Source organism: Odontesthes bonariensis, chromosome 14 (assembly GCF_027942865.1).
Source record: "Odontesthes bonariensis isolate fOdoBon6 chromosome 14, fOdoBon6.hap1, whole genome shotgun sequence".
NCBI classification, from domain to species: domain Eukaryota; kingdom Metazoa; phylum Chordata; class Actinopteri; order Atheriniformes; family Atherinopsidae; genus Odontesthes; species Odontesthes bonariensis.
The window spans coordinates 631,401-657,872 of NC_134519.1; the positions used below are offsets into that span (position 1 = coordinate 631,401).

The 26,472-nt window shown below is 52.0% G+C and overlaps 2 protein-coding genes across 4 annotated transcripts in view; one reads left to right on the top strand and one right to left on the bottom strand.

The window, feature by feature from the left end:
• Positions 1-4,022: 4,022 nt before the first annotated feature.
• afg3l2 (AFG3-like AAA ATPase 2) lies at positions 4,023-22,679 on the bottom strand. 2 transcript variants are annotated; one of them, XM_075482461.1, is made up of 17 exons: positions 22,464-22,679; positions 22,062-22,161; positions 20,850-20,912; positions 20,615-20,778; positions 19,140-19,292; positions 16,496-16,570; positions 16,259-16,380; positions 12,084-12,357; positions 10,361-10,498; positions 10,116-10,269; positions 9,924-10,031; positions 9,714-9,839; positions 9,143-9,253; positions 7,365-7,480; positions 7,067-7,267; positions 4,955-5,149; positions 4,023-4,686 (listed from the first exon to the last, which is right to left on the bottom strand). In XM_075482461.1, exons 1-17 carry the CDS (start codon positions 22,545-22,547, stop codon positions 4,447-4,449), a joined length of 2,424 nt encoding a protein of 807 aa, XP_075338576.1. In that variant the 5' UTR covers positions 22,548-22,679; the 3' UTR covers positions 4,023-4,446. The 2 variants fall into 2 exon arrangements, with proteins under 2 accessions (XP_075338576.1, XP_075338575.1); XM_075482460.1 differs by having other exon boundaries at positions 16,259-16,383.
• Positions 22,680-24,034: 1,355 nt separating this feature from the next.
• The window catches only part of fastk (Fas-activated serine/threonine kinase), a 33,734-nt gene continuing 31,296 nt past the window's right edge, over positions 24,035-26,472 (top strand). For both annotated transcript variants that reach the window (XR_012772802.1, XM_075482459.1), the window contains exon 1: positions 24,035-24,220. The gene's annotated coding sequence lies outside the window, so the exon portion shown is untranslated. The remainder of the gene's footprint in view (positions 24,221-26,472) is intronic.

Consider the following 26,472-nt stretch of genomic DNA (forward strand, 5'->3'; position numbering starts at 1 on the left):
CCCATCATGTGAGCGATGACATTGATCCAGAACCCATCATGTGAGCGATGACATTGATCTAGAACCCATCATGTGAGCGATGACACTGATCTAGAACCCATCATGTGAGCGATGACATCGATCTAGAACCCATCATGTGAGCGATGACATCGATCTAGAACACATCATGTGAGCGATGACATCGATCTAGAACCCATCATGTGAGCGATGACATCGATCTAGAACACATCATGTGAGCGATGACATCGATCTAGAACCCATCATGTGAGCGATGACACTGATCTAGAACCCATCATGTGAGCGATGACATTAATCTGGAACCCATCATGTGAGCGATGACATTAATCTGGAACCCATCATGTGAGCGATGACATTAATCTAGAACCCATCTTGTGAGCGATGACACTAATCTAGAACCCATCATGTGAGCGATGAGACTGATCTAGAACCCATCATGTGAGCGATGACATTAAGCTAGAACCCATCATGTGAGCGATGACATTAATCTGGAACCCATCATGTGAGCGATGACATTAATCTGGAACCCATCATGTGAGCGATGACATTAATCTAGAACCCATCATGTGAGCGATGACACTGATCTAGAACCCATCATGTGAGCGATGACATTAAGCTAGAACCCATCATGTGAGCGATGACATTAATCTAGAACCCATCATGTCAGCGATGACATTAATCTAGAACCCATCATGTGAGCGATGACACTGATCTAGAACCCATCATGTGAGCGATGACACTGATCTAGAACCCATCATGTGAGCGATGACACTGATCTAGAACCCATCATGTGAGCGATGACATTAATCTAGAACCCATCATGTGAGCGATGACACTGATCTAGAACCCATCATGTGAGCGATGACATTAAGCTAGAACCCATCATGTGAGCGATGACATTAATCTAGAACCCATCATGTGAGCGATGACATTAATCTGGAACCCATCATGTGAGCGATGACATTAAGCTAGAACCCATCATGTCAGCGATGACATTAATCTAGAACCCATCATGTGAGCGATGACACTGATCTAGAACCCATCATGTGAGCGATGACATTCTTCTAGAACCCATCACTTGAGCGATGACATTAATCTAGAACCCATCATGTGAGCGATGACATTAATCTGGAACCCATCATGTGAGCGATGACATTAATCTAGAACCCATCATGTGAGCGATGACATTAATCTGGAACCCATCATGTGAGCGATGACATTAATCTGGAACCCATCATGTGAGCGATGACACTGATCTAGAACCCATCATGTGAGCGATGACATTAATCTGGAACCCATCATGTGAGCGATGACATTAATCTAAAACCCATCATGTGAGCGATGACATTAATCTAGAACCCATCATGTGAGCGATGACATTAATCTGGAACCCATCATGTGAGCGATGACATTAATCTAGAACCCATCATGTGAGCGATGACATCAATCTAGAACCCATCATGTGAGCGATGACATCAATCTAGAACCCATCATGTGAGCGATGACAATCTGGAACCCATCATGTGAGCGATGACATTAAGCTGGAACCCATCATGTGAGCGATGACATTAATCTGGAACCCATCATGTGAGCGATGACACTGATCTAGAACCCATCATGTGAGCGATGACAATCTGGAACCCATCATGTGAGCGATGACATTAATCTAGAACCCATCTTGTGAGCGATGACATTAATCTAGAACCCATCATGTGAGCGATGACATTGATCTAGAACCCATCATGTGAGCGATGACACTGATCTAGAACCCATCATGTGAGCGATGACACTGATCTAGAACCCATCATGTGAGCGATGACAATCTGGAACCCATCATGTGAGCGATGACATTAATCTGGAACCCATCTTGTGAGCGATGACATTAATCTAGAACCCATCTTGTGAGCGATGACAATCTAGAACCCATCATGTGAGCGATGACATTAATCTAGAACCCATCTTGTGAGCGATGACATTAATCTAGAACCCATCTTGTGAGCGATGACATTAATCTGGAACCCATCATGTGAGCGATGACATTAATCTGGAACCCATCTTGTGAGCGATGACATTAATCTGGAACCCATCATGTGAGCGATGACATTAATCTAGAACCCATCTTGTGAGCGATGACATTAATCTGGAACCCATCATGTGAGCGATGACATTAATCTAGAACCCATCATGTGAGCGATGACATTAATCTGGAACCCATCATGTGAGCGATGACATTAATCTAGAACCCATCTTGTGAGCGATTACACTAATCTAGAACCCATCATGTGAGCGATGACATTAATCTGGAACCCATCATGTGAGCGATGACATTAATCTAGAACCCATCTTGTGAGCGATTACACTAATCTAGAACCCATCATGTGAGCGATGAGACTGATCTAGAACCCATCATGTGAGCGATGACATTAAGCTAGAACCCATCATGTGAGCGATGACATTAATCTGGAACCCATCATGTGAGCGATGACATTAATCTGGAACCCATCATGTGAGCGATGACATTAATCTAGAACCCATCATGTGAGCGATGACACTGATCTAGAACCCATCATGTGAGCGATGACATTAAGCTAGAACCCATCATGTGAGCGATGACATTAATCTAGAACCCATCATGTCAGCGATGACATTAATCTAGAACCCATCATGTGAGCGATGACACTGATCTAGAACCCATCATGTGAGCGATGACACTGATCTAGAACCCATCATGTGAGCGATGACATTGATCTAGAACCCATCATGTGAGCGATGACACTGATCTAGAACCCATCATGTGAGCGATGACATTAAGCTAGAACCCATCATGTGAGCGATGACATTAATCTAGAACCCATCATGTCAGCGATGACATTAATCTAGAACCCATCATGTGAGCGATGACACTGATCTAGAACCCATCATGTGAGCGATGACATTAAGCTAGAACCCATCATGTGAGCGATGACACTGATCTAGAACCCATCATGTGAGCGATGACATTCTTCTAGAACCCATCACTTGAGCGATGACATTAATCTAGAACCCATCATGTGAGCGATGACATTAATCTGGAACCCATCATGTGAGCGATGACATTAATCTAGAACCCATCATGTGAGCGATGACATTAATCTGGAACCCATCATGTGAGCGATGACATTAATCTGGAACCCATCATGTGAGCGATGACACTGATCTAGAACCCATCATGTGAGCGATGACATTAATCTGGAACCCATCATGTGAGCGATGACATTAATCTAAAACCCATCATGTGAGCGATGACATTAATCTAGAACCCATCATGTGAGCGATGACATTAATCTAGAACCCATCATGTGAGCGATGACACTGATCTGGAACCCATCATGTGAGCGATGACAATCTGGAACCCATCATGTGAGCGATGACATTAAGCTGGAACCCATCATGTGAGCGATGACATTAATCTGGAACCCATCATGTGAGCGATGACACTGATCTAGAACCCATCATGTGAGCGATGACAATCTGGAACCCATCATGTGAGCGATGACATTAATCTAGAACCCATCTTGTGAGCGATGACATTAATCTAGAACCCATCATGTGAGCGATGACACTGATCTAGAACCCATCATGTGAGCGATGACACTGATCTAGAACCCATCATGTGAGCGATGACAATCTGGAACCCATCATGTGAGCGATGACATTAATCTGGAACCCATCTTGTGAGCGATGACATTAATCTAGAACCCATCTTGTGAGCGATGACAATCTAGAACCCATCATGTGAGCGATGACATTAATCTAGAACCCATCTTGTGAGCGATGACATTAATCTAGAACCCATCTTGTGAGCGATGACATTGATCTAGAACCCATCATGTGAGCGATGAGACTGATCTAGAACCCATCATGTGAGCGATTACACTGATCTAGAACCCATCATGTGAGCGATGACAGTAATCTGGAACCCATCATGTGAAGGTTAGTCACCACAGAACAGAAAGCCATAGAACTCTTGCGGTTCCAGAGGATGGAGGTGAAAGTTTAATTTAATACCTAGAACTCAGTCATGTTCTGGGAGAATTTAGTTTGAGTTGTTCTTGGAGCCCCAACATACAGGAGAGGGTTCTACCATTGCTCTTAGAACTGAAGGGATGGTTCTGGGGTTAAAAATGATGTGGAGTGTGAGAGTTCTTCGGGTTCTCCGGGTTCTTCTGTGACCGGAAAACTTCAGATGAAGGCTTTCAGGGTGGTGGTACAGCCCAGAATCCAACAGAACATTAGAGTTTTGGGTGCAGAACCCAAGAGAAAAGGTTCCAGAAGAAGACCTGTTCCTACAGACTCTGGAGCCTGAACACGTTTGTGACTGCAGAACTTAAATATTAGGGACTGATGTGCGTCTGTGGTGCCGCAGAACCCACAGCTTCATCAGAGGTTCTAGAAGGGCATTCCTCCGGAGATCTGCCGGGCCACCTGTTCCTCCTGGCTCTCCTCCTTGTCCTTCCTCTCCTGGTTCCAGTCCTTCAGGCCCTTGGGCAGCGTGGTGTCCTCGTCCTCTCCGCCGGTTCCCTCCACGAAATCCTCGTAGGTCGACTTCTCTGCAAAGGGCCGCTTCCCCAGCAGCTCCACCATGTCGTTCTTATCCAGAACCTCCTTCTCCAGCAGCCGTTGGGCCACCTGGAGAACAGCAGGAGAACAGCAGGAGAACAGCAGGAGAACAGCAGGAGAACAGCAAGAGAACAGCAAGAGAACAGCAGGAAAACAGCAGGAGAACATCAGGAGAACAGCAGGAGAACATCAGGAGAACATCAGGAGAACAGCAGGAGAACATCAGGAGAACAGCAGGAGAACAGCAGGAGAACAGCAGGAGAACAGCAGGAGAACATCAGGAACCCTAAAATAAGGCTGTTTGGAACCCAGCGGAACCAGAACTGGATCTTAGTACCTTCTCCACCTCGGCCTTCTTGTCGTCCAGCAGCCGCCGGGTCCGCTGGTGCGCCTCGCTGATCAGGACTCTGACCTCCGAGTCGATCAGGCGGGCCGTGGCCTCGCTGTACGGCTTCTCCAGAACCATCTCACCCTGCCGGGGCAGGTCGAAGGACACCTGCCCCACCTTAGAGTTCATCCCGAACTGAACGATCTGCAGGAGACACCGAGCATCAGGTCAGGCAGAGCCTTCAGTTATCAGGCCCCTCTCTGTGGAACCAGCTGCCAGTTTGGGAGGCAGAGCCTTCAGTTATCAGGCCCCTCTCTGTGGAACCAGCTGCCAGTTTGGGAGGCAGAGCCTTCAGTTATCAGGCCCCTCTCTGTGGGACCGGCTGCCAGTTTGGGAGGCAGAGCCTTCAGTTATCAGGCCCCTCTCTGTGGGACCAGCTGCCAGTTTGGGAGGCAGAGCCTTCAGTTATCAGGCCCCTCTCTGTGGAACCGGCTGCCAGTTTGGGAGGCAGAGCCTTCAGTTATCAGGCCCCTCTCTGTGGGACCAGCTGCCAGTTTGGGAGGCAGAGCCTTCAGTTATCAGGCCCCTCTCTGTGGAACCAGCTGCCAGTTTGGGAGGCAGAGCCTTCAGTTATCAGGCCCCTCTCTGTGGGACCAGCTGCCAGTTTGGGAGGCAGAGCCTTCAGTTATCAGGCCCCTCTCTGTGGAACCAGCTGCCAGTTTGGGAGGCAGAGCCTTCAGTTATCAGGCCCCTCTCTGTGGGACCAGCTGCCAGTTTGGGAGGCAGAGCCTTCAGTTATCAGGCCCCTCTCTGTGGAACCAGCTGCCAGTTTGGGAGGCAGAGCCTTCAGTTATCAGGCCCCTCTCTGTGGGACCAGCTGCCAGTTTGGGAGGCAGAGCCTTCAGTTATCAGGCCCCTCTCTGTGGAACCGGCTGCCAGTTTGGGAGGCAGAGCCTTCAGTTATCAGGCCCCTCTCTGTGGAACCAGCTGCCAGTTTGGGAGGCAGAGCCTTCAGTTATCAGGCCCCTCTCTGAGGAACCAACTGCCAGTTTGGGAGGCAGAGCCTTCAGTTATCAAGCCCCTCTCTGAGGAACCGGCTGCCAGTTTGGGAGGCAGAGCCTTCAGTTATCAGGCCCCTCTCTGTGGAACCAGCTGCCAGTTTGGGAGGCAGAGCCTTCAGTTATCAGGCCCCTCTCTGTGGGACCGGCTGCCAGTTTGGGAGGCAGAGCCTTCAGTTATCAGGCCCCTCTCTGTGGGACCAGCTGCCAGTTTGGGAGGCAGAGCCTTCAGTTATCAGGCCCCTCTCTGTGGAACCGGCTGCCAGTTTGGGAGGCAGAGCCTTCAGTTATCAGGCCCCTCTCTGTGGGACCAGCTGCCAGTTTGGGAGGCAGAGCCTTCAGTTATCAGGCCCCTCTCTGTGGAACCAGCTGCCAGTTTGGGAGGCAGAGCCTTCAGTTATCAGGCCCCTCTCTGTGGGACCAGCTGCCAGTTTGGGAGGCAGAGCCTTCAGTTATCAGGCCCCTCTCTGTGGAACCGGCTGCCAGTTTGGGAGGCAGAGCCTTCAGTTATCAGGCCCCTCTCTGTGGGACCAGCTGCCAGTTTGGGAGGCAGAGCCTTCAGTTATCAGGCCCCTCTCTGTGGAACCAGCTGCCAGTTTGGGAGGCAGAGCCTTCAGTTATCAGGCCCCTCTCTGTGGGACCAGCTGCCAGTTTGGGAGGCAGAGTCTTCAGTTATCAGGCCCCTCTCTGTGGAACCAGCTGCCAGTTTGGGAGGCAGAGCCTTCAGTTATCAGGCCCCTCTCTGTGGAACCAGCTGCCAGTTTGGGAGGCAGAGCCTTCAGTTATCAGGCCCCTCTCTGAGGAACCAGCTGCCAGTTTGGGAGGCAGAGCCTTCAGTTATCAAGCCCCTCTCTGAGGAACCGGCTGCCAGTTTGGGAGGCAGAGCCTTCAGTTATCAGGCCCCTCTCTGTGGAACCAGCTGCCAGTTTGGGAGGCAGAGCCTTCAGTTATCAGGCCCCTCTCTGTGGAAACTGTTTTTTAAAACTGGTTCTGTTGTCTTGTTGTGATTAGGTGCCTTAGAGATAAAACTGAACTCAGTTTACCAGCCCTGCGTCCCTCTCACCTGTGCGTAGGCGCTCTGCGTCACCTTCCTCAGATCGTCCTGAGCACCGGTGGTGATCCGTCCAAAGAAGATCTCCTCAGAGACGCGGCCCCCCAGGGTCATGCACATGCGGTCCAGCAGCTGCTCTTTGGTGTACAGGTACTGCTCCTTGGGCAGGTACTGAGCGTAACCCAGCCCCTTCCCCCTGGGAATGATGGACACCTGCACAGGTAAACACCACATTAAGAGTGATTAAGATCAGATTCATTGGTCATGCACACACACACGACTGTAAGCACTGAGCCCGATGAACTCTGACCTTTATCAGCGGGTCGGCGTGCTCCAGGAACCATCCGGCCACAGCGTGCCCGGCCTCGTGGTACGCCACCGTCTTCTTCTCCTCCGGCTGCAGCACCTGAGTCTTCTTCTCCAGCCCTGCACACCAGCAGGAAGAGATGTGCGTTACTCCCTGAGGGTTCTGAACCAGTTTCAGACCCAAACGGATCCGGTGTCAGAACCTCCAGGGTCGGACTCTAAGAGTCTGACCACAACAGAACCGGCTCCTGGTCTGCGACTCATTCTGTCCTTTGAAGTGTTTCCATTAAACCAGTTTCAAGCCACCGGAACCACAACTTTACAGGTCAGAATGTTCTTAACCCATAAGAACCCACCGTGACACAGGTGAAGGGATGGGAATTGATAAGATTTTTACGATTCCAATTCCATTTTCGATTCTGCTTAACGATTCGGTTCTTTGTCGGTTCCCTTATCGATTCTCATTTGGAGAAAAAGGACAACAAACCGGTCGGTTAGAATCAACTTTGTTTAGTTTAGAAGTAACACGAGTCATGACCTCACAAACCCAACAACGGTGAGGTCCACATTGGTCTATCCTGGCCTGGGTAATTTAACTCTTCCTGCTCTGGTGAAAGGAGAAGCTGGAGGTAGAGGTGAACTGGGGGTAGTACCACCAGCCTCTGGCTCTGAGCCAGTCAGGCTCTGTCTCTCATGATTTCATCTAAATGTAATGCCTGAGAAGGCATTCATTTAACCTTAACCGTTACTAACAGCAGCTTTTACAATCAGGCAAATGGTGCTAACATGATAGGCAGTGTTTGTTAGTTAGTTACCTGCAGTGTTAGCCGAGGACATGCTAACGTTGCTAACGTTGCTGGGTTCAGATTTACCAACGTTAGTCCGGAGCAGATTGAAAACGCGACATTCATTCATAGTTATTGCATGTTGGTAGTATTTCCTCCCTTTGGTGAAATATTCACTTTGCAAGTTGCCCTGTTGTCGTCTTTTTTAGGGATGTGTAACCAAACTTTCGAGCGTTTGTACCGCTTGGGCGCCATGTTTACTGTTGGCTGCTGGCTGCGCTGGACTCGCCACGCAACGCTGCGTGGTGACGTCATTCGTGCCCACTGGAATCGATAAAAGGGAATCGTTTGCAAAATCGCCAAACGATTCCAAGGAATTGAAACACTGGGAACCGGTTCTCAATAAGAACCGGTTTTCGATTCAAATCCCTACACAGGTGTCACACGCCCTTTAAATGTTCTGGAAAATTCCATGAAAAACTTTATCCTTGATTTCAACTCATGAATTGCCAGAGTTGACCCATACTTAACATCCTGGTGGGTCATGTGACAGGTCATGTGATTTAGTCTTCCCATAATAACATTTCCAAGATGTCTGTGTGCCAGGTTAGCACTACGGGCAGAGCTAGCTAAATTTAAATGGCTTGTTTTTGGTTGCTAAAGGAAAGATTCAAACCATTGAAACCATTGTACACCCATTGACACATCTTTGATACTAGGGAGTGTTATTTTGAGAAAAATGTCAGAAATGTGTTCCATATAGTCTGTTTAGTCTGTTTTATGTCCCCCATAATTTTCCTTGATGGAGAAATTATCCAGGCCAATGTGACAGAGGGGGTGGTATTTTGAAAAAAATGTCAGAAATATGTTCCATGTGGTCTATTTAGTCTGTGTTATGACCCCCTTAATTTTCATTGAAGTAGAAATGAGTCCGGGTTCTTATGGGTTAAAACTGTTGATGAGGCCTTCATATTAATGTCCAGGGGTGCCGTCTCACCTCCGATGACTCGTTCTATGGCCTGCTCAAAATGCTTCTGGCCGATGGCGTCCGACAGGTGGCGAGCGGCGATCAGAGCCGCCTCGTTGCAGACGTTAGCGATGTCTGCGCCTGGTAGGCAGAGAGCAGGGAGAAGAATCCCCAGGTCAGGATGACGTGCACACAAAATCCCTTCCCCTCCTCTTTGTGCTTTCTCGTGTGTGTCACATTTTTTCTTTTGTATGTTTGTTTTGTCTTTAGTCAGTGTTCTGTTGTTTGTTTGTCTTTTGTTTTTCTTTTGTTTCTCTCATGACTATTCTATTTAAATTGCTTTGTTTGGGTCTTTTTAAAAAAGAAAAAAAATTACTCTGTATGACTTGGCATTATTAATATCTATATACCCAAGCTGTTTGTTTTGTTTTTAGTTCATTTTACTTTCTATATACCTAAGTTGTTTATTATTTTATTTATTACTTCTACTCTTTGTGCTGATGTGCCCTCACATTGCTGTTGATATGGAAAATTCAATAAAAATATTTTTGAAAGGATGACGTGCAGACGCCGGCTGCGCCGACCATGAAGAAGAAGTTACCTGAGAATCCCGGTGTGAGAGCCGCCATCTTCCTGGCCAGCCCCTCTTTGTCCACGTCCACCTCCAGCTTCAGAGGGCGCAGGTGGACTTTAAAGATGGATGCCCGTCCTTTGATGTCCGGTGGACCTGAAACAGAACAGAACCCCACCTGAGTTCCCCTGTGCTGTAGCACCTCGTGTGGTTACCCGAGCGCGTCCGGCTCAGACTCACCGATGTAGATCTGTCTGTCGAAGCGTCCGGGTCTCATCAGAGCCGGGTCCAGGATGTCCGGTCTGTTGGTTCCAGCCAGAACCACCACGTTGGTGGCAGTGTTGAACCCTGGAACAAAGAAAGTGGTCAGAACGTCCCCTCTGTGAGGAACGGGAGGAGTGAGACTTCCCGTTGGAGTGAAGGACCACCTACCGTCCATCTCCACCAGCAGCTGGTTCAGGGTGTTCTCCTGTTCGCTCTGCCCTCCAAAGTTGCCCCTTCCTCGCTTTCGACCAACGGCGTCAATCTCATCGATGAAGAGGATGCAGGGAGCATTCTTCCTCGCCATGACAAACAAATCTCTCACCTGCACAGGATGTGACATCAGCATGTATGCTTCTTTTCCTCTTTAACCACTCTCCCTCCCTCCCTCCCTCCCTCCCTGATCCACTCCTCACCCTCGCGGGGCCGACGCCCACAAACATCTCCAGGAACTCTGACCCGTTGACGGTGATGAACGGCACGTTAGCTTCACCGGCCGTTGCTTTGGCCAAAAGAGTTTTTCCAGTTCCTGGAGGCCCCGTAAGGATGGCTCCCTGTGGTCACACACAGGTTACTAACAGGTTACTAGCAGGTAACTAGCAGGTAACTAACAGGTAACTAACAGATTACTAACGGCTTACTAACAGGTTACTAACGGGTAACTAACGGGTTACTAACGGGTTACTAACGGGTTACTAACGGGTAACTAACGGTTACTAACGGGTAACTAACGGGTAACTAACGGGTTACACACAGGTTACCAACAGGTTACACATAGCTTACTAATGGGTTACACACAGGTTACACACAGGTAACTAAGAGATTACTAACAGGTAACTAAGAGATTACTAACAGGTTACTAACGGGTTACTAACGGGTTACTAACGGGTAACTAACGGGTAACTAACGGGTTACTAACGGGTAACTAACGGGTTCCTAACAGGTTACCAACGGGTTACACACAGCTTACTAACGGGTTACACACAGGTTACTAACAGGTTACTAACGGGTTACTAACCGATTACTAACGGATTACTAACAGATAACTAAGAGATTACTAACAGGTTACTAACAGATTACTAACGGATTACTAACAGTTAACTAACAGATTTCTAACATATTACTAACAGGTTACTAACGGGTTACTAACGGGCTACTAACGGGCTACTAACCGGTTACTAACAGATTACTAACAACTTACTAACGGGTTACTAACGGGTTACTAACGGGTAACTAACGGGTTACTAACGGGTTACTAACGGGTTACTAACAGGTAACTAACAGTAACTAACGGGTTACTAAGAGTTAACTAACAGATTTCTAACATATTACTAACAGGTTACTAACGGGTTACTAACGGGCTACTAACGGGCTACTAACCGGTTACTAACAGCTTACTAACGGGCTACTAACGGGTAACTAACGGGTTACTAACCGGTTACTAACAGGTTAATAACAGGTTACTAACGGGTAACTAACGGGTTACTAACAGGTTACTAACAGGTAACTAACGGGTTACTAACGAGTTACTAACAGATTACTAACAGGTAACTAACGGTAACTAACGGTAACTAACGGGTTACTAAGAGGTAACTAACAGATTACTAAAAGGTTACTAACGGGTTACTAACGGGTAACTAACAGGTAACTAACAGGTAACTAACGGGTTACTAACGGGTTACTAACAGGTAACTAACGGGTTACTAACCGGTAACTAACGGGTAACTAATGGGTTATTAAGAGGTAACTAACAGATTACTAAAAGGTTACTAACAGGTAACTAACAGGTTACTAACGGGTAACTAACAGGGAACTAACGGGTAACTAACGGGTTACTAACGGGTAACTAACAGCTTACTAACGGGTTACTAACGGGTTACTAACGGGTAACTAACGGGTAACTAACGGGTAACTAACGGGTTACACACAGGTAACTAACGGGTTACTAAGAGGTAACTAACAGATTACTAACAGGTTACTAACGGGCTACTAACCGGTTACTAACAGGTAACTAACGGGTAACTAACGGGTTACTAAAAGGTTACTAACGGGTTACTTACGGGCTACTAACGGGTTACACATAGGTAACTAACAGGTTACACACAGGATCTTGGCCCCCGCCACCCCCGGGCCCCTCACCTTGGGGATCTTGGCCCCCAGGTCCTGGTACTGTTTGGGGTTCTTCAGGAAGTTGACGAACTCCATGATCTCCAGCTTCGCCTCTTCGCAGCCGGCCACGTCTTTGAACTTGACGTCGATCTCGTCTTTGAGGATCTTGGCCGTCGTCTCGCTGACGCTGAACAGGCCGCCCATCCCCCTGCCGGGGCGTCCTGGCCCCACGGGGCCCCGCCGCACCATGAAGAGCAGGAAGCCGATGATGAGCACCGTGGGGATCATGCTCAGGAGGAAGGTGCTGAGGAGGAAGGACAAGCATCACACGGGGCCCACCTGAACACGGGGCCCACCTGAACACGGGGCTCCACCTGAACACGGGGCCCACCTGAACATGGGGCCCCACCTGAACACGGGGCCCACCGGAACACGGGCCCTAACTGAACACGGGTCCCACCTGAACACGGGGCTCCACCTGAACACGGGGCTCACCTGAACACGGGGCCCCACCTGAAGACGGGGCCCCACCTGAACACGGGGCCCTAACTGAACACGGGGCCCCACCTGAACACGGGGCTCCACCTAAACACGGGGCCCTAACTGAACACGGGGTCCCACCTGAACACGGGGCCCCAACTGAACACGGGGCCCACCTGAACACGGGGCCCACCAGAACGCAGGGCCCTAACTGAACACGGGGCCCTAACTGAACACGGGGCCCTAACTGAACACGGGCCCTAACTGAACACGGGGCCCACCTGAACACGGGGCTCCACCTGAACACGGGGCTCACCTGAACACGGGGCCCCAACTGAACACGGGGCCCTAACTGAACACGGGGCCCACCTGAACACGGGGCTCCACCTGAACACGGGGCTCACCTGAACACGGGGCCCCAACTGAACACGGGGCCCCACCTGAACACGGGGCTCCACCTGAACACGGGGCTCCACCTGAACACGGGGCTCACCTGAACACGGGGCCCCAACTGAACACGGGGTCCCACCTGAACACGGGGCTCCACCTGAACACGGGGCTCCACCTGAACACGGGGCCCTAACTGAACACGGGGGCCCTAACTGAACACGGGGCCCTAACTGAACACGGGGCCCACTGGAACACGGGCCCTAACTGAACACGGGGTCCCACCTGAACACGGGGCTCCACCTGAACACGGGGCCCTAACTGAACACGGGGGCCCTAACTGAACACGGGGCCCTACCTGAACACGGGGCCCTAACTGAACACGGGGGCCCTACCTGAACACGGGGCCCTAACTGAACACGGGGGCCCTAACTGAACACGGGGCCCTAACTGAACACGGGGGCCCTAACTGAACACGGGGCTCTACCTGAACACGGGGCCCTAACTGAACACGGGGCCCTACCTGAACACGGGGCCCACCTGAACACGGGGCCCACCTGAACACGGGGCTCCACCTGAACACGGGGCCCCAACTGAACACGGGGCCCCACCTGAACACGGGGCTCCACCTGAACACGGGGCTCCACCTGAACACGGGGCCCTAACTGAACACGGGGCTCCACCTGAACACGGGGCCCCAACTGAACACGGGGCCCTAACTGAACACGGGGCCCTAACTGAACACGGGGCTCCACCTGAACACGGGGCCCTAACTGAACACGGGGCCCATCTGAACACGGGGCCCTAACTGAACACGGGGCTCCACCTGAACACGGGGCCCTAACTGAACACGGGGCTCCACCTGAACACGGGGCCCTAACTGAACACGGGGCCCATCTGAACACGGGGCCCTAACTGAACACGGGGCCCTAACTGAACACGGGGCCCTAACTGAACACGGGGCTCACCTGAACACGGGGCCCTAACTGAACACGGGGCCCTAACTGAACACGGGGCTCCACCTGAACACGGGGCTCCACCTGAACACGGGGTCCCACCTGAACACGGGGCCCATCTGAACACGGGGCCCTAACTGAACACGGGGCCCCAACTGAACACGGGGCCCCAACTGAACACGGGGCCCTAACTGAACACGGGGCTCTAACTGAACACGGGCCCCACCTGAACACGGGGCCCCACCTGAACACGGGGCTCCACCTGAACACGGGGCCCTAACTGAACACGGGGTCCCACCTGAACACGGGGCCCATCTGAACACGGGGCCCGAACTGAACACGGGGCCCACCTGAACACGGGGTCCCACCTGAACACGGGGCCCTAACTGAACACGGGGTCCCACCTGAACACGGGGCCCATCTGAACACGGGGCCCCAACTGAACACGGGCCCCAACTGAACACGGGCCCCACCTGAACACGGGCCCCACCTGAACACGGGCCCCACCTGAACACGGGTCCCACCTGAACACGGGGTCCCACCTGAACACGGGGTCCCACCTGAATACGGGGCCAATCTGAACACGGGCCCCAACTGAACACGGGCCCCACCTGAACACGGGCCCCACCTGAACACGGGTCCCACCTGAACACGGGTCCCACCTGAACACGGGGTCCCACCTGAATACGGGGCCAATCTGAACGCGGGGCCCCAACTGAACACGGGGCCCCAACTGAACACGGGGCCCCAACTGAACACGGGCCCCACCTGAACACGGGCCCCACCTGAACACGGGTCCCACCTGAACACGGGTCCCACCTGAACACGGGGTCCCACCTGAATACGGGGCCAATCTGAACACGGGGCCCCAACTGAACACGGGGCCCCAACTGAACACGGGGCCCACCTGAACACGGGCCCCAACTGAACACGGGGTCCCACCTGAACACGGGGCCCATCTGAACACGGGGCCCGAACTGAACACGGGGCCCACCTGAACACGGGGTCCCACCTGAACACGGGGCCCTAACTGAACACGGGGTCCCACCTGAACACGGGGCCCATCTGAACACGGGGCCCCAACTGAACACGGGCCCCAACTGAACACGGGCCCCACCTGAACACGGGCCCCACCTGAACACGGGCCCCACCTGAACACGGGTCCCACCTGAACACGGGGTCCCACCTGAACACGGGGTCCCACCTGAATACGGGGCCAATCTGAACACGGGCCCCAACTGAACACGGGCCCCACCTGAACACGGGCCCCACCTGAACACGGGTCCCACCTGAACACGGGTCCCACCTGAACACGGGGTCCCACCTGAATACGGGGCCAATCTGAACGCGGGGCCCCAACTGAACACGGGGCCCCAACTGAACACGGGGCCCACCTGAACACGGGCCCCAACTGAACACGGGCCCCAACTGAACACGGGGCCCCAACTGAACACGGGCCCCAACTGAACACGGGGCCCCAACTGAACACGGGCCCCACCTGAACACGGGCCCCACCTGAACACGGGTCCCACCTGAACACGGGTCCCACCTGAACACGGGGTCCCACCTGAATACGGGGCCAATCTGAACACGGGGCCCCAACTGAACACGGGGCCCCAACTGAACACGGGGCCCACCTGAACACGGGCCCCAACTGAACACGGGGCCCACCTGAACACGGGCCCCACCTGAACACGGGTCCCACCTGAACACGGGGTCCCACCTGAATACGGGGCCAATCTGAACACGGGGCCCCAACTGAACACGGGGCCCCAACTGAACACGGGGCCCACCTGAACACGGGCCCCAACTGAACACGGGGCCCACCTGAACACGGGCCCCACCTGAACACGGGCCCCACCTGAACACGGGCCCCACCTGAACACGGGGCCCTAACTGAACACGGGGCCCTAACTGAACACGGGGCTCCACCTGAACACGGGGCTCCACCTGAACACGGGGCCCTAACTGAACACGGGGCCCAACTGAACACGGGGCCCGAACTGAACACGGGGCTCCACCTGAACACGGGGCCCGAACTGAACACGGGGCTCCACCTGAACACGGGGACCCCCTCGGGTTCCCTCACCTTGGGGATCTTGGCCCCCGCCACCCCCCGGGTTCCCTCACCTTGGGGATCTTGGCCCCCGCCACCCCCCGGGTTCCCTCACTTTGGGGATCTTGGCCCCCGCCACCCCCCGGGATCCTTCACCTTGGGGATCTTGGCCCCCGCCCCCCCAGGCCCCTCACCTTGGGGATGAGGCCCCCGCCATCCCACGGGTTCCCTCACCTTGGGGATCTCGGCCCCCCCCCGCCCCCCCAGGCCCCTCACCTTGGGGATGAGGCCCCCCTGAACGCGGCCAATCAGACGGTGCTGCTCACCCGTCGCTCTCAGTCGAGTAGACCACCGGCAGACGGTTCTCGCCCTCGATGCCGAGCTCGTATTGCGCCGTCTCCAGGTTCCTCTCGAACGTGTCCACGCTGCCGATGTTGAACCAGATGAACTGCTGCGGGACACAAGCACACAGGAGACGTGTCACTCACGAGCCGGGCGCCACCTGAGCCGGGCGCCACCTGAGCCGGACGCCACCTGAGAATCACAGAGAGAGCGAGACTCACCCCGTCCACCGGCGTCTTCCCAGGAGAGAAAACCACTTTGACGAAACGCTTGTTGACCACTTCCAACCGCTCCACCTGAAAGGAAACACAGAATCAGAGCTGACCAACCAACCTGGAGTAACCTGAGGAACCATCAGAAACCTGGAGGAACCTGGAGGAACCATCAGAAACCTGGAGGAACCTGAGGAACCATCAGAAACCTGGAGGAACCTTGAGGAACCATCAGAAACCTGGAGGAACCTAGAGGAACCATCAGAAACCTCAGGAACAAGGAGGAACCTGGAGGAACCATCAGGAACCTGGAGGAACCTAGAGGAACCATCAGAAACCTCAGGAACATGGAGGATCCTGGAGGAACCATCAGGAACCTCAGGAACAAGGAGGAACCTGAAGGAACCATCAGAAACCTCAGGAACCTGGAGGAACCTGGATGAACCTCATGAACCTGGAGGAACCATCAGAAACCTGGAGGAACCTGGAGGAACCATCAGAAACCTGGAGGAACCTGAGGAACCATCAGAAACCTGGAGGAACCTGGAGGAACCATCAGAAACCTGGAGGAACCTAGAGGAACCATCAGAAACCTCAGGAACATGGAGGATCCTGGAGGAACCATCAGGAACCTCAGGAACAAGGAGGAACCTGGAGGAACCATCAGAAACCTCAGGAACCTGGATGAACCTCATGAACCTGGAGGAACCATCAGAAACCTGGATGAACCTCAGGAACCTGGAGGAAGCTGGAGGAACCATCAGAAACCTGGAGGAACCATCAGGAACCTGGAGGAACCTGGAGGAACCATCAGAAACCTCAGGAACCTGGAGGATCCTGGAGGAACCATCAGGAACCTCAGGAACAAGGAGGAACCTGGAGGAACCATCAGAAACCTCAGGAACCTGGAGGAACCTGGATGAACCTCATGAACCTGGAGGAACCATCAGAAACCTGGATGAACCTCAGGAACCTGGAGGAACCATCAGAAACCTGGATGAACCTCAGGAACCTGGAGGAACCATCAGAAACCTCAGGAACCTCGAAGAACCTGGAGGAACCTGGAGGAACCATCAGAAACCTCAGGAACCTCGAAGAACCTGGAGGATCCTGGAGGAACCATCAGGAACCTCAGGAACAAGGAGGAACCTGGAGGAACCATCAGAAACCTCAGGAACCTGGAGGAACCTGGATGAACCTCATGAACCTGGAGGAACCATCAGAAACCTGGATGAACCTCAGGAACCTGGAGGAACCTGGAGGAACCATCAGAAACCTGGATGAACCTGGAGGAACCATCAGGAACCTGGAGGAACCATCAGAAACCTGGAGGAACCTGGAGGAACCATCAGAAACCTCGGGAACCTGGAGGATCCTGGAGGAACCATCAGGAACCTCAGGAACAAGGAGGAACCTGGAGGAACCATCAGAAACCTCAGGAACCTGGATGAACCTCAGGAACCTGGAGGAACCATCAGAAACCTGGATGAACCTCAGGAACCTGGAGGAACCATCAGAAACCTGGATGAACCTCAGGAACCTGGAGGAACCTGGAGGAACCATCAGAAACCTCAGGAACCTCGAAGAACCTGGAGGAACCTGGAGGAACCATCAGAAACCTCAGGAACCTCGAAGAACCTGGAGGATCCTGGAGGAACCATCAGAAACCTCAGGAACCTGGAGGATCCTGGAGGAACCATCAGGAACCTCAGGAACAAGGAGGAACCTGGAGGAACCTGGATGAACCTCATGAACCTGGAGGAACCATCAGAAACCTGGATGAACCTCAGGAACCTGGAGGAACCTGGAGGAACCTGGAGGAACCATCAGAAACCTGGATGAACCTGGAGGAACCATCAGGAACCTCAGGAACAAGGAGGAACCTGGATGAACCTCATGAACCTGGAGGAACCCTCAGAAACCTGGATGAACCTCAGGAACCTGGAGGAACCATCAGAAACCTCAGGAACCTGGAGGAACCTGGATGAACCTCATGAACCTGGAGGAACCATCAGAAACCTGGATGAACCTCAGGAACCTGGAGGAACCATCAGAAACCTGGATGAACCTCAGGAACCTGGAGGAACCTGGAGGAACCATCAGAAACCTCAGGAACCTCGAAGAACCTGGAGGAACCTGGAGGAACCATCAGAAACCTCAGGAACCTCGAAGAACCTGGAGGAACCTGGAGGAACCATCAGAAACCTCAGGAACCTGGAGGAACCTGGATGAACCTCATGAACCTAGAGGAACCATCAGAAACCTGGATGAACCTCTGGAACCTGGAGGAACCATCAGAAACCTGGATGAACCTCAGGAACCTGGAGGAACCTGGAGGAACCATCAGAAACCTCAGGAACCTCGAAGAACCTGGAGGAACCTGGAGGAACCATCAGAAACCTCAGGAACCTCGAAGAACCTGGAGGATCCTGGAGGAACCATCAGAAACCTCAGGAACCTGGAGGAACCATCAGAAACCTGGATGAACCTCAGGAACCTGGAGGAACCATCAGAAACCTGGATGAACCTGGAGGAACCTTCAGAAACCTCAGGAACCTGGAGGATCCTGGAGGAACCATCAGGAACCTCAGGAACAAGGAGGAACCATCAGAAACCTGGAGGAACCTGGAGGAAGTCCAGGTGTGGTACTCACCGCCCCTTTGGACAAGTAGTTGTTGACAAAGTCCTTCCAGGTGACCTCCCGTCCTCCCTCCCTGAAGAAGAAGAAGTAGGTCACAGCGGTCCAGAACGCCATGCCGCCCAGGAAGTACATCCGGAACTCCTTATCGTCCCAGGGAACGTCCCCCTGAAACCAGAACAAGCCAAGACTGGATCAGCCCACACCTGCAGACTGGACCGGCCCACACCTGTAGACTGGATCAGCCCACACCTGCAGACTGGACCGGCCCACACCTGTAGACTGGATCAGCCCACACCTGCAGACTGGACCGGCCCACACCTGTAGACCGGATCAGCCCACACCTGTAGGCTGGATCGGCCCACACCTGTAGGCCGGATCGGCCCATACCTGTAGGCCGGATCGGCCCACACCTGTAGACCGGACCGGCCCACACCTGTAGGCTGGATCGGCCCACACCTGTAGACTGGATCAGCCCGCACCTGTAGACTGGATCAGCCCGCACCTGCAGCCCGGATCAGCCCACACCTGTAGACTGGATCAGCCCACACCTGTAGACCGGACCTGCCCACACCTATAGGCCGGATCAGCCCACACCTGTAGACTGGATCAGCCCACACCTGTAGACCGGACCAGCCCACACCTGTAGGCCGGATCAGCCCACACCTGTAGACCGGACCAGCCCACACCTGTAGACCGGACCAGCCCACACCTGTAGGCCGGATCAGCCCACACCTGTAGACTGGATCAGTCCACACCTGTAGACCGGACCTGCCCACACCTGTAGGCTGGATCAGCCCACACCTGTAGGCCGGACCAGCCCACACCTGTAGACCGGATCAGCCCACACCTGTAGGCCGGATCAGCCCACACCTGTAGGCAGGACCAGCCCACACCTGTAGGCCGGATCAGCCCACACCTGTAGGCAGGACCAGCCCACACCTGTAGGCCGGATCAGCCCACACCTGTAGGCTGGACCAGCCCACACCTGTAGGCCGGATCAGCCCACACCTGTAGGCCGGATCAGCCCACACCTGTAGGCTGGATCAGCCCACACCTGTAGGCCGGATCAGCCCACACCTGTAGACCGGATCAGCCCACACCTGTAGACCGGATCAGCCCACACCTGTAGACCGGATCAGCCCACACCTGTAGACCGGATCAGCCCACACCTGTAGACCGGATCAGCCCACACCTGTAGGCAGGACCAGCCCACACCTGTAGGCCGGATCAGCCCACACCTGTAGACTGGATCAGCCCACACCTGTAGACCGGATCAGCCCACACCTGTAGACCGGATCAGCCCACACCTGTAGGCAGGACCAGCCCACACCTGTAGACCGGATCAGCCCACACCTGTAGGCAGGACCAGCCCACACCTGTAGGCCGGATCAGCCCACACCTGTAGACTGGATCAGCCCACACCTGTAGGCCGGATCAGCCCACACCTGTAGACTGGACCTACAGGTACCACCCAGCTGATCTGGTACCTTCTGCAGACGGCTGTACCAGTGAGACTCGCCCTTCCTTCCTCCTCGCTTCCCTCCTGCTCCTCCACCTGCTCCTCCACCTGCTCCTCCACCTCCACCTGCTCCTCCACCTCCACCTCCACCTGACCTTGCAGGTGCTCTCTGATTGGTGGCAGGTTTGGATTCTGAAGACAGAAAACAATCAATCACCATAGAAAGACAAAATGATGTAAAGAAAAGAATTTAAAGTTTCTACCTTTAGCTTCAGCTTCAGAGTTCTTTGCAATTTTTTGTCCTTCTGGAAAATATTTCTCAAAACCTGAAAAAAAAAAAAAAAGTTCTTGGTAAAGACGAACATCTGGACTAACATCTGGAGCTCTCCTACAGACTAACATCTGGACCAACATCTGGAGCTCTCCTGCAGACCAACATCTGGACTAACATCTGGAGCTCTCCTGCAGACTAACATCTGGAGTTATCCTACAGACCAACATCTGGAGCTTTCCTGCAGACCAACATCTGGATTAACATCTGGAGTTATCCTACAGACCAACATCTGGAGTTATCCTACAGACCAACATCTGGAGCTCTCCTGCAGACCAACATCTGGACTAACATCTGGAGCTCTCCTGCAGACTAACATCTGGAGTTATCCTACAGACCAACATCTGGAGCTCTCCTGCAGACTAACATCTGGAGTTATACTACAGACCAACATCTGGAGCTCTTCTGCAGACCAACATCTGGAGCTCTCCTGCAGACTAACATCTGGAGCTCTCCTGCAGACTAACATCTGGAGCTCTCCTGCAGACCAACATCTGGAGCTCTCCTGCAGACTAACATCTGGAGCTCTCCTGCAGACTAACATCTGGAGCTCTCCTGCAGACCAACATCTGGAGCTCTCCTGCAGACTAACATCTGGAGCTCTCCTGCAGACTAACATCTGGAGCTCTCCTACAGACTAACATCTGGAGCTCTCCTACAGACACACATCTGGAGCTCTCCTGCAGACACACATCTGGAGCTCTCCTGCAGACTAACATCTGGAGCTCTCCTGCAGACTAACATCTGGAGCTCTCCTGCAGACCAACATCTGGAGCTCTCCTGCAGACTAACATCTGGAGCTCTCCTGCAGACTAACATCTGGAGCTCTCCTGCAGACCAACATCTGGAGCTCTCCTGCAGACTAACATCTGGAGCTCTCCTGCAGACTAACATCTGGAGCTCTCCTACAGACTAACATCTGGAGCTCTCCTACAGACACACATCTGGAGCTCTCCTGCAGACACACATCTGGAGCTCTCCTACAGACTAACATCTGGAGCTCTCCTACAGACTAACATCTGGAGCTCTCCTACAGACTAACATCTGGAGCTCTCCTGCAGACTAACATCTGGAGCTCTCCTACAGACACACATCTGGAGCTCTCCTACAGACTAACATCTGGACTAACATCTGGAGCTCTCACCCTTGGGGGGCTTGGAGCTCAGCCTCCTGTAGGCTCCCAGCAGGTCGCTCAGCAGGCTCCGCCCACTCTCCACCTGTCCTGGGGTCGCTGTGTACGTCACCTGAAGGAGACAAAACATCCGGTCAGCTGACCACAGGTGAGTCCATCACAAACACGTGACTGTGAAACGTCACCCTAGTAAATCCACCTGACGTCAGAACCCAAACTGTTTACATTAAAATCACGTGACAGTGTTTTGTAATTCCCTTTATGTGACGTCACGCACTGGGTTCGGGTGAGCGGCCCACCTGGGCCCACCAGCGGTCACCTGTCGGGGCTCCGGGCGGCACCGACGCCGCGCACCGGGTCCCTCACCCTCACCCTTTGGGCCAAGGTTAGCATGTTAGCTCGCCCTCTACCTACCGCGCTGTGCGGGGCTCCGGTGGGCAGCAGCCCGCGGAACAGGCTCCTGCAGCCGGCCGACAGCCGCAGGTAGCGGTGCGCCATCCTCCGGCGGGACGGGGCGGCGCGAAGCGGCGAGGACGGAGCTACACACGGGCCAAGTTCAACCGAGCTGTTCCGTAATCACACCGAGTCGCCATGTTTCTGCCAGACTTCTTCTTCTTCTTCTTCTAGGGTTTACAGCGGCGCTCCTGCGCCCCCTGGTGGTCACGGACAGTTAAAAAGGACCGAAAGGGTCAAAGCTGGAGGATGAAGTGTTGATCACTATCATACAGTTATTTTATGTTAGCTTTATTTTATGTTAGCTTTTTTTTACGTTAGCTTTATTTTTTTAAAATTTTCTTTTATGTTGTCTTTATTTTATATTAGCTTTATTTTTTTATTTTAATTTACGTTGGCTTTATTTTATTTTATGTTAGCTTTATTTTATTTTATGTTATCTTTATTTTATTTTGTTATCTTTATTTCTTTTCATTTTATTTTATGTTGGCTTTATTTTATTTTATGTTGGCTTTATTTTATGTTAGCTTTATTTTTTTATTTTCTATTATGTTGTCTTTATTTTCTATTAGCTTTATTTAATTTTATTTTATGTTGGCTTTATTTTATTTGATGTTAGCTCTATTTTTTTAAAATTTTTTATGTTAGCTTTATTTTTTTAAATTTTATTTTATGTTGGCTTTATTTTATGTTAGCTTTATGTTTTTAAATTTTATTTTATGTTGGCTTTATTTTCTTTTTTGTTATCTTTATTTTATGTTAGCTTTATTTTATTTTATGTTGGCTTTATTTTATGTTATTTTATTTTATTTTATTTTATTTTATTTTAGCTTTGTTTTTTTTAATTTTATTTTATGTTGGCTTTATTTTTTGTTTATTTTATTTTATGTTGGCTTTATATTTTATGTTGGCTTTATTTTATTTTATGTTATCTTTATTTTATTTTGTTATCTTTATTTCTTTTCATTTTATTTTATGTTGGCTTTATTTTATTTTATGTTGGCTTTATTTTATGTTGTTTTATGTTGGCTTTATTTTATGTTAGCTTTATTTTTTTATTTTCTATTATGTTGTCTTTATTTTCTATTAGCTTTATTTAATTTTATTTTATGTTGGCTTTATTTTATTTGATGTTAGCTCTATTTTTTTAAAATTTTTTATGTTAGCTTTATTTTTTTAAATTTTATTTTATGTTGGCTTTATTTTATGTTAGCTTTATGTTTTTAAATTTTATTTTATGTTGGCTTTATTTTCTTTTTTGTTATCTTTATTTTATGTTAGCTTTATTTTATTTTATGTTGGCTTTATTTTATGTTATTTTATTTTATTTTATTTTATTTTATTTTAGCTTTGTTTTTTTTAATTTTATTTTATGTTGGCTTTATTTTTTGTTTATTTTATTTTATGTTGGCTTTATATTTTATGTTGGCTTTATTTTATTTTAACTGTTTTCCCCCGGGATAAATAAAGCTTGTTGAACTGAATAAACTGTCAGTCAGGATCACCTCAGGACGGCGCGCTGCCCGCTGGAGCCGCTGGGTGTCGCTGTGGGGCCGGCGGTCTTCCTCCAGGTGCATGCCGGGTACAGCAGGATGGCGTCTGCGGGCTGTGTGGAGGAATGAAGCGGCTGACCGCTGGCTGTTTCCCCGGTGTACCCGCACTCTCAGCGGCCGCAGGTGTTTCACAGAGCGGAGCTGCTGACGTCACTGAGCTATGAGGTAACCCGTCCGTCCGTGTCAGGCGCGTGTCACCCGTCCGAGGCCTGTTGTCCCGGGTTACAACCCGGTGACCAGCCCGCTGATCCGGTCCCTGCGGAGCTAACAGGCTAGCGTAGCTAACAGGCTAGCGTAGCTCTGCCTGCCACGGCTGCTCCACCGCAGTTAGCTCGTAGCTTCAGTTAGCTTCAGTTAGCATCACTGACAGCCTGCGCGAGGAACGTCAGTTAACCATGACGTCACCTTGTTTGGGGAACGTGCATGTGAAGGCGCTGACACCGTGAAGGAAGCTTTAATCTGCTAATTAGTGCATGCTAATGTTAGCACGTGGCCCTGAGGTGACCCGACAGCTGGGGAAGGGGCGGGGCCTGATCAGAACTGATCGATGGCTCACAGTGGATCAGGCTAACCCCTGGATGCTGTGGGGGTATGTGTGGGGTATATGTGGGTGTGTGTGGGGTATATGTGGGTGTGTGGGGTGTGTGTGGGTATGTGTGGAGGTGTGTGTGGGTATGTGGGGGGTGTGTGGGGGTATATGTGGGTATGTGGGGGGTGTGTGGGGGTATGTGGGGGTATGTGTGGGTATGTGGGGGTGTGTGTGGGTATGTGGGGGTATATGTGGGTATGTGGGGGGTGTGTGTGGGTATGTGGGGGTATATGTGGGTATGTGGGGGGTGTGTGGGGGTATATGTGGGTATGTGGGGGGTATGTTGGGGTATATGTGGGGGTATGTGTGGGTATGTAGGGGTATATGTGGGTATGTGTGGGTGTGTGGATGGGGGTATGTGTGGGTGTGTGGGGGTATGTGGGGGGTGTGTGGGGGTATATGTGGGTATGTGGGGGGTATGTTGGGGTATATGTGGGGGTATGTGTGGGTATGTAGGGGTATATGTGGGTATGTGTGGGTGTGTGGGGGTATGTGTGGGGGTGTGTGTGGGGGTATGTGGGGGTATGTGTGGATGGGGGTATGTGTGGGGGTATATGGGGGTATGTGGGGGTATATGGGGTTTGGGGGGGTATGTGTGGGGGTGTGTGGGGGTATATGGGGTATATGTGGGTGTGTGTGTGTGGGGGTATGTGTGGGGGTATATGGGGGTATGTGGGGGTATATGGGGTTTGGGGGGGTATGTGTGGGGGTGTGTGGGGGTATATGGGGTATATGTGGGTGTGTGTGTGTGGGGGTGTGTGTGGGCTTCCCTGGTGGCTCCAGGATGGGGTCACAGTCTCAGGTGACCCTGATCAGCTGACTGACACCTGTGTGATGTCATCAGGGGGGAGGGGCCAGACTCAGCCAAGACATCGGGTTAATTTGCCTGATTTGTAATGACTCCTCTCCTCGTCTCCCCAGGTTAAAGCTGTATAATCTCACCTGCCCCCCCCCCCCCCCCCCCCCCCCCCCCCCAGGTTAAAGCTGTATAATCTCACCTGCCCCCCCCCCAGGTTAAAGCTGTATAATCTCACCTGTCCCCCCCCCCAGGTTAAAGCTGTATAATCTCACCTGCCCCCCCCCAGGTTAAAGCTGTGTAACCTCACCTGCCCCCTCCCATGTTACAGCTGTATAATCTCACCTGTCCCCCCCCCCAGGTTAAAGCTGTATAATCTCACCTGCCCCCCCCCAGGTTAAAGCTGTGTAACCTCACCTGCCCCCTCCCATGTTACAGCTTTATAACCTCACCTGCCCCCCCCCCCCAGGTTAAAGCTGTGTAACCTCACCTGCCCCCCCCCGGTTAAAGCTGTGTAATCTCACCTGCCCCCCCCCCCCATGTTACAGCTGTATAACCTCACCTGCCCCCCCCATGTTACAGCTTTATAACCTCACCTGCCCCCCCCATGTTACAGCTGTATAACCTCACCTGTCCCCCCCATGTTACAGCTTTATAACCTCACCTGCCCCCCCCATGTTACAGCTGTATAATCTCACCTGTCTCCCCCCCCCCATGTTACAGCTGTATAACCTCACCTGCCCCCCCATGTTACAGCTTTATAACCTCACCTGCCCCCCCCCCCCATGTTACAGCTGTATAACCTCACCTGCCCCCCCATGTTACAGCTTTATAACCTCACCTGCCCCCCCCCATGTTACAGCTGTATAATCTCACCTGTCCCCCCCCATGTTACAGCTTTATAACCTCACCTGCCCCCCCCATGTTACAGCTGTATAACCTCACCTGTCTCCCCCCCATGTTACAGCTTTATAACCTCACCTGCCCCCCCCATGTTACAGCTTTATAACCTCACCTGCCCCCCCCATGTTA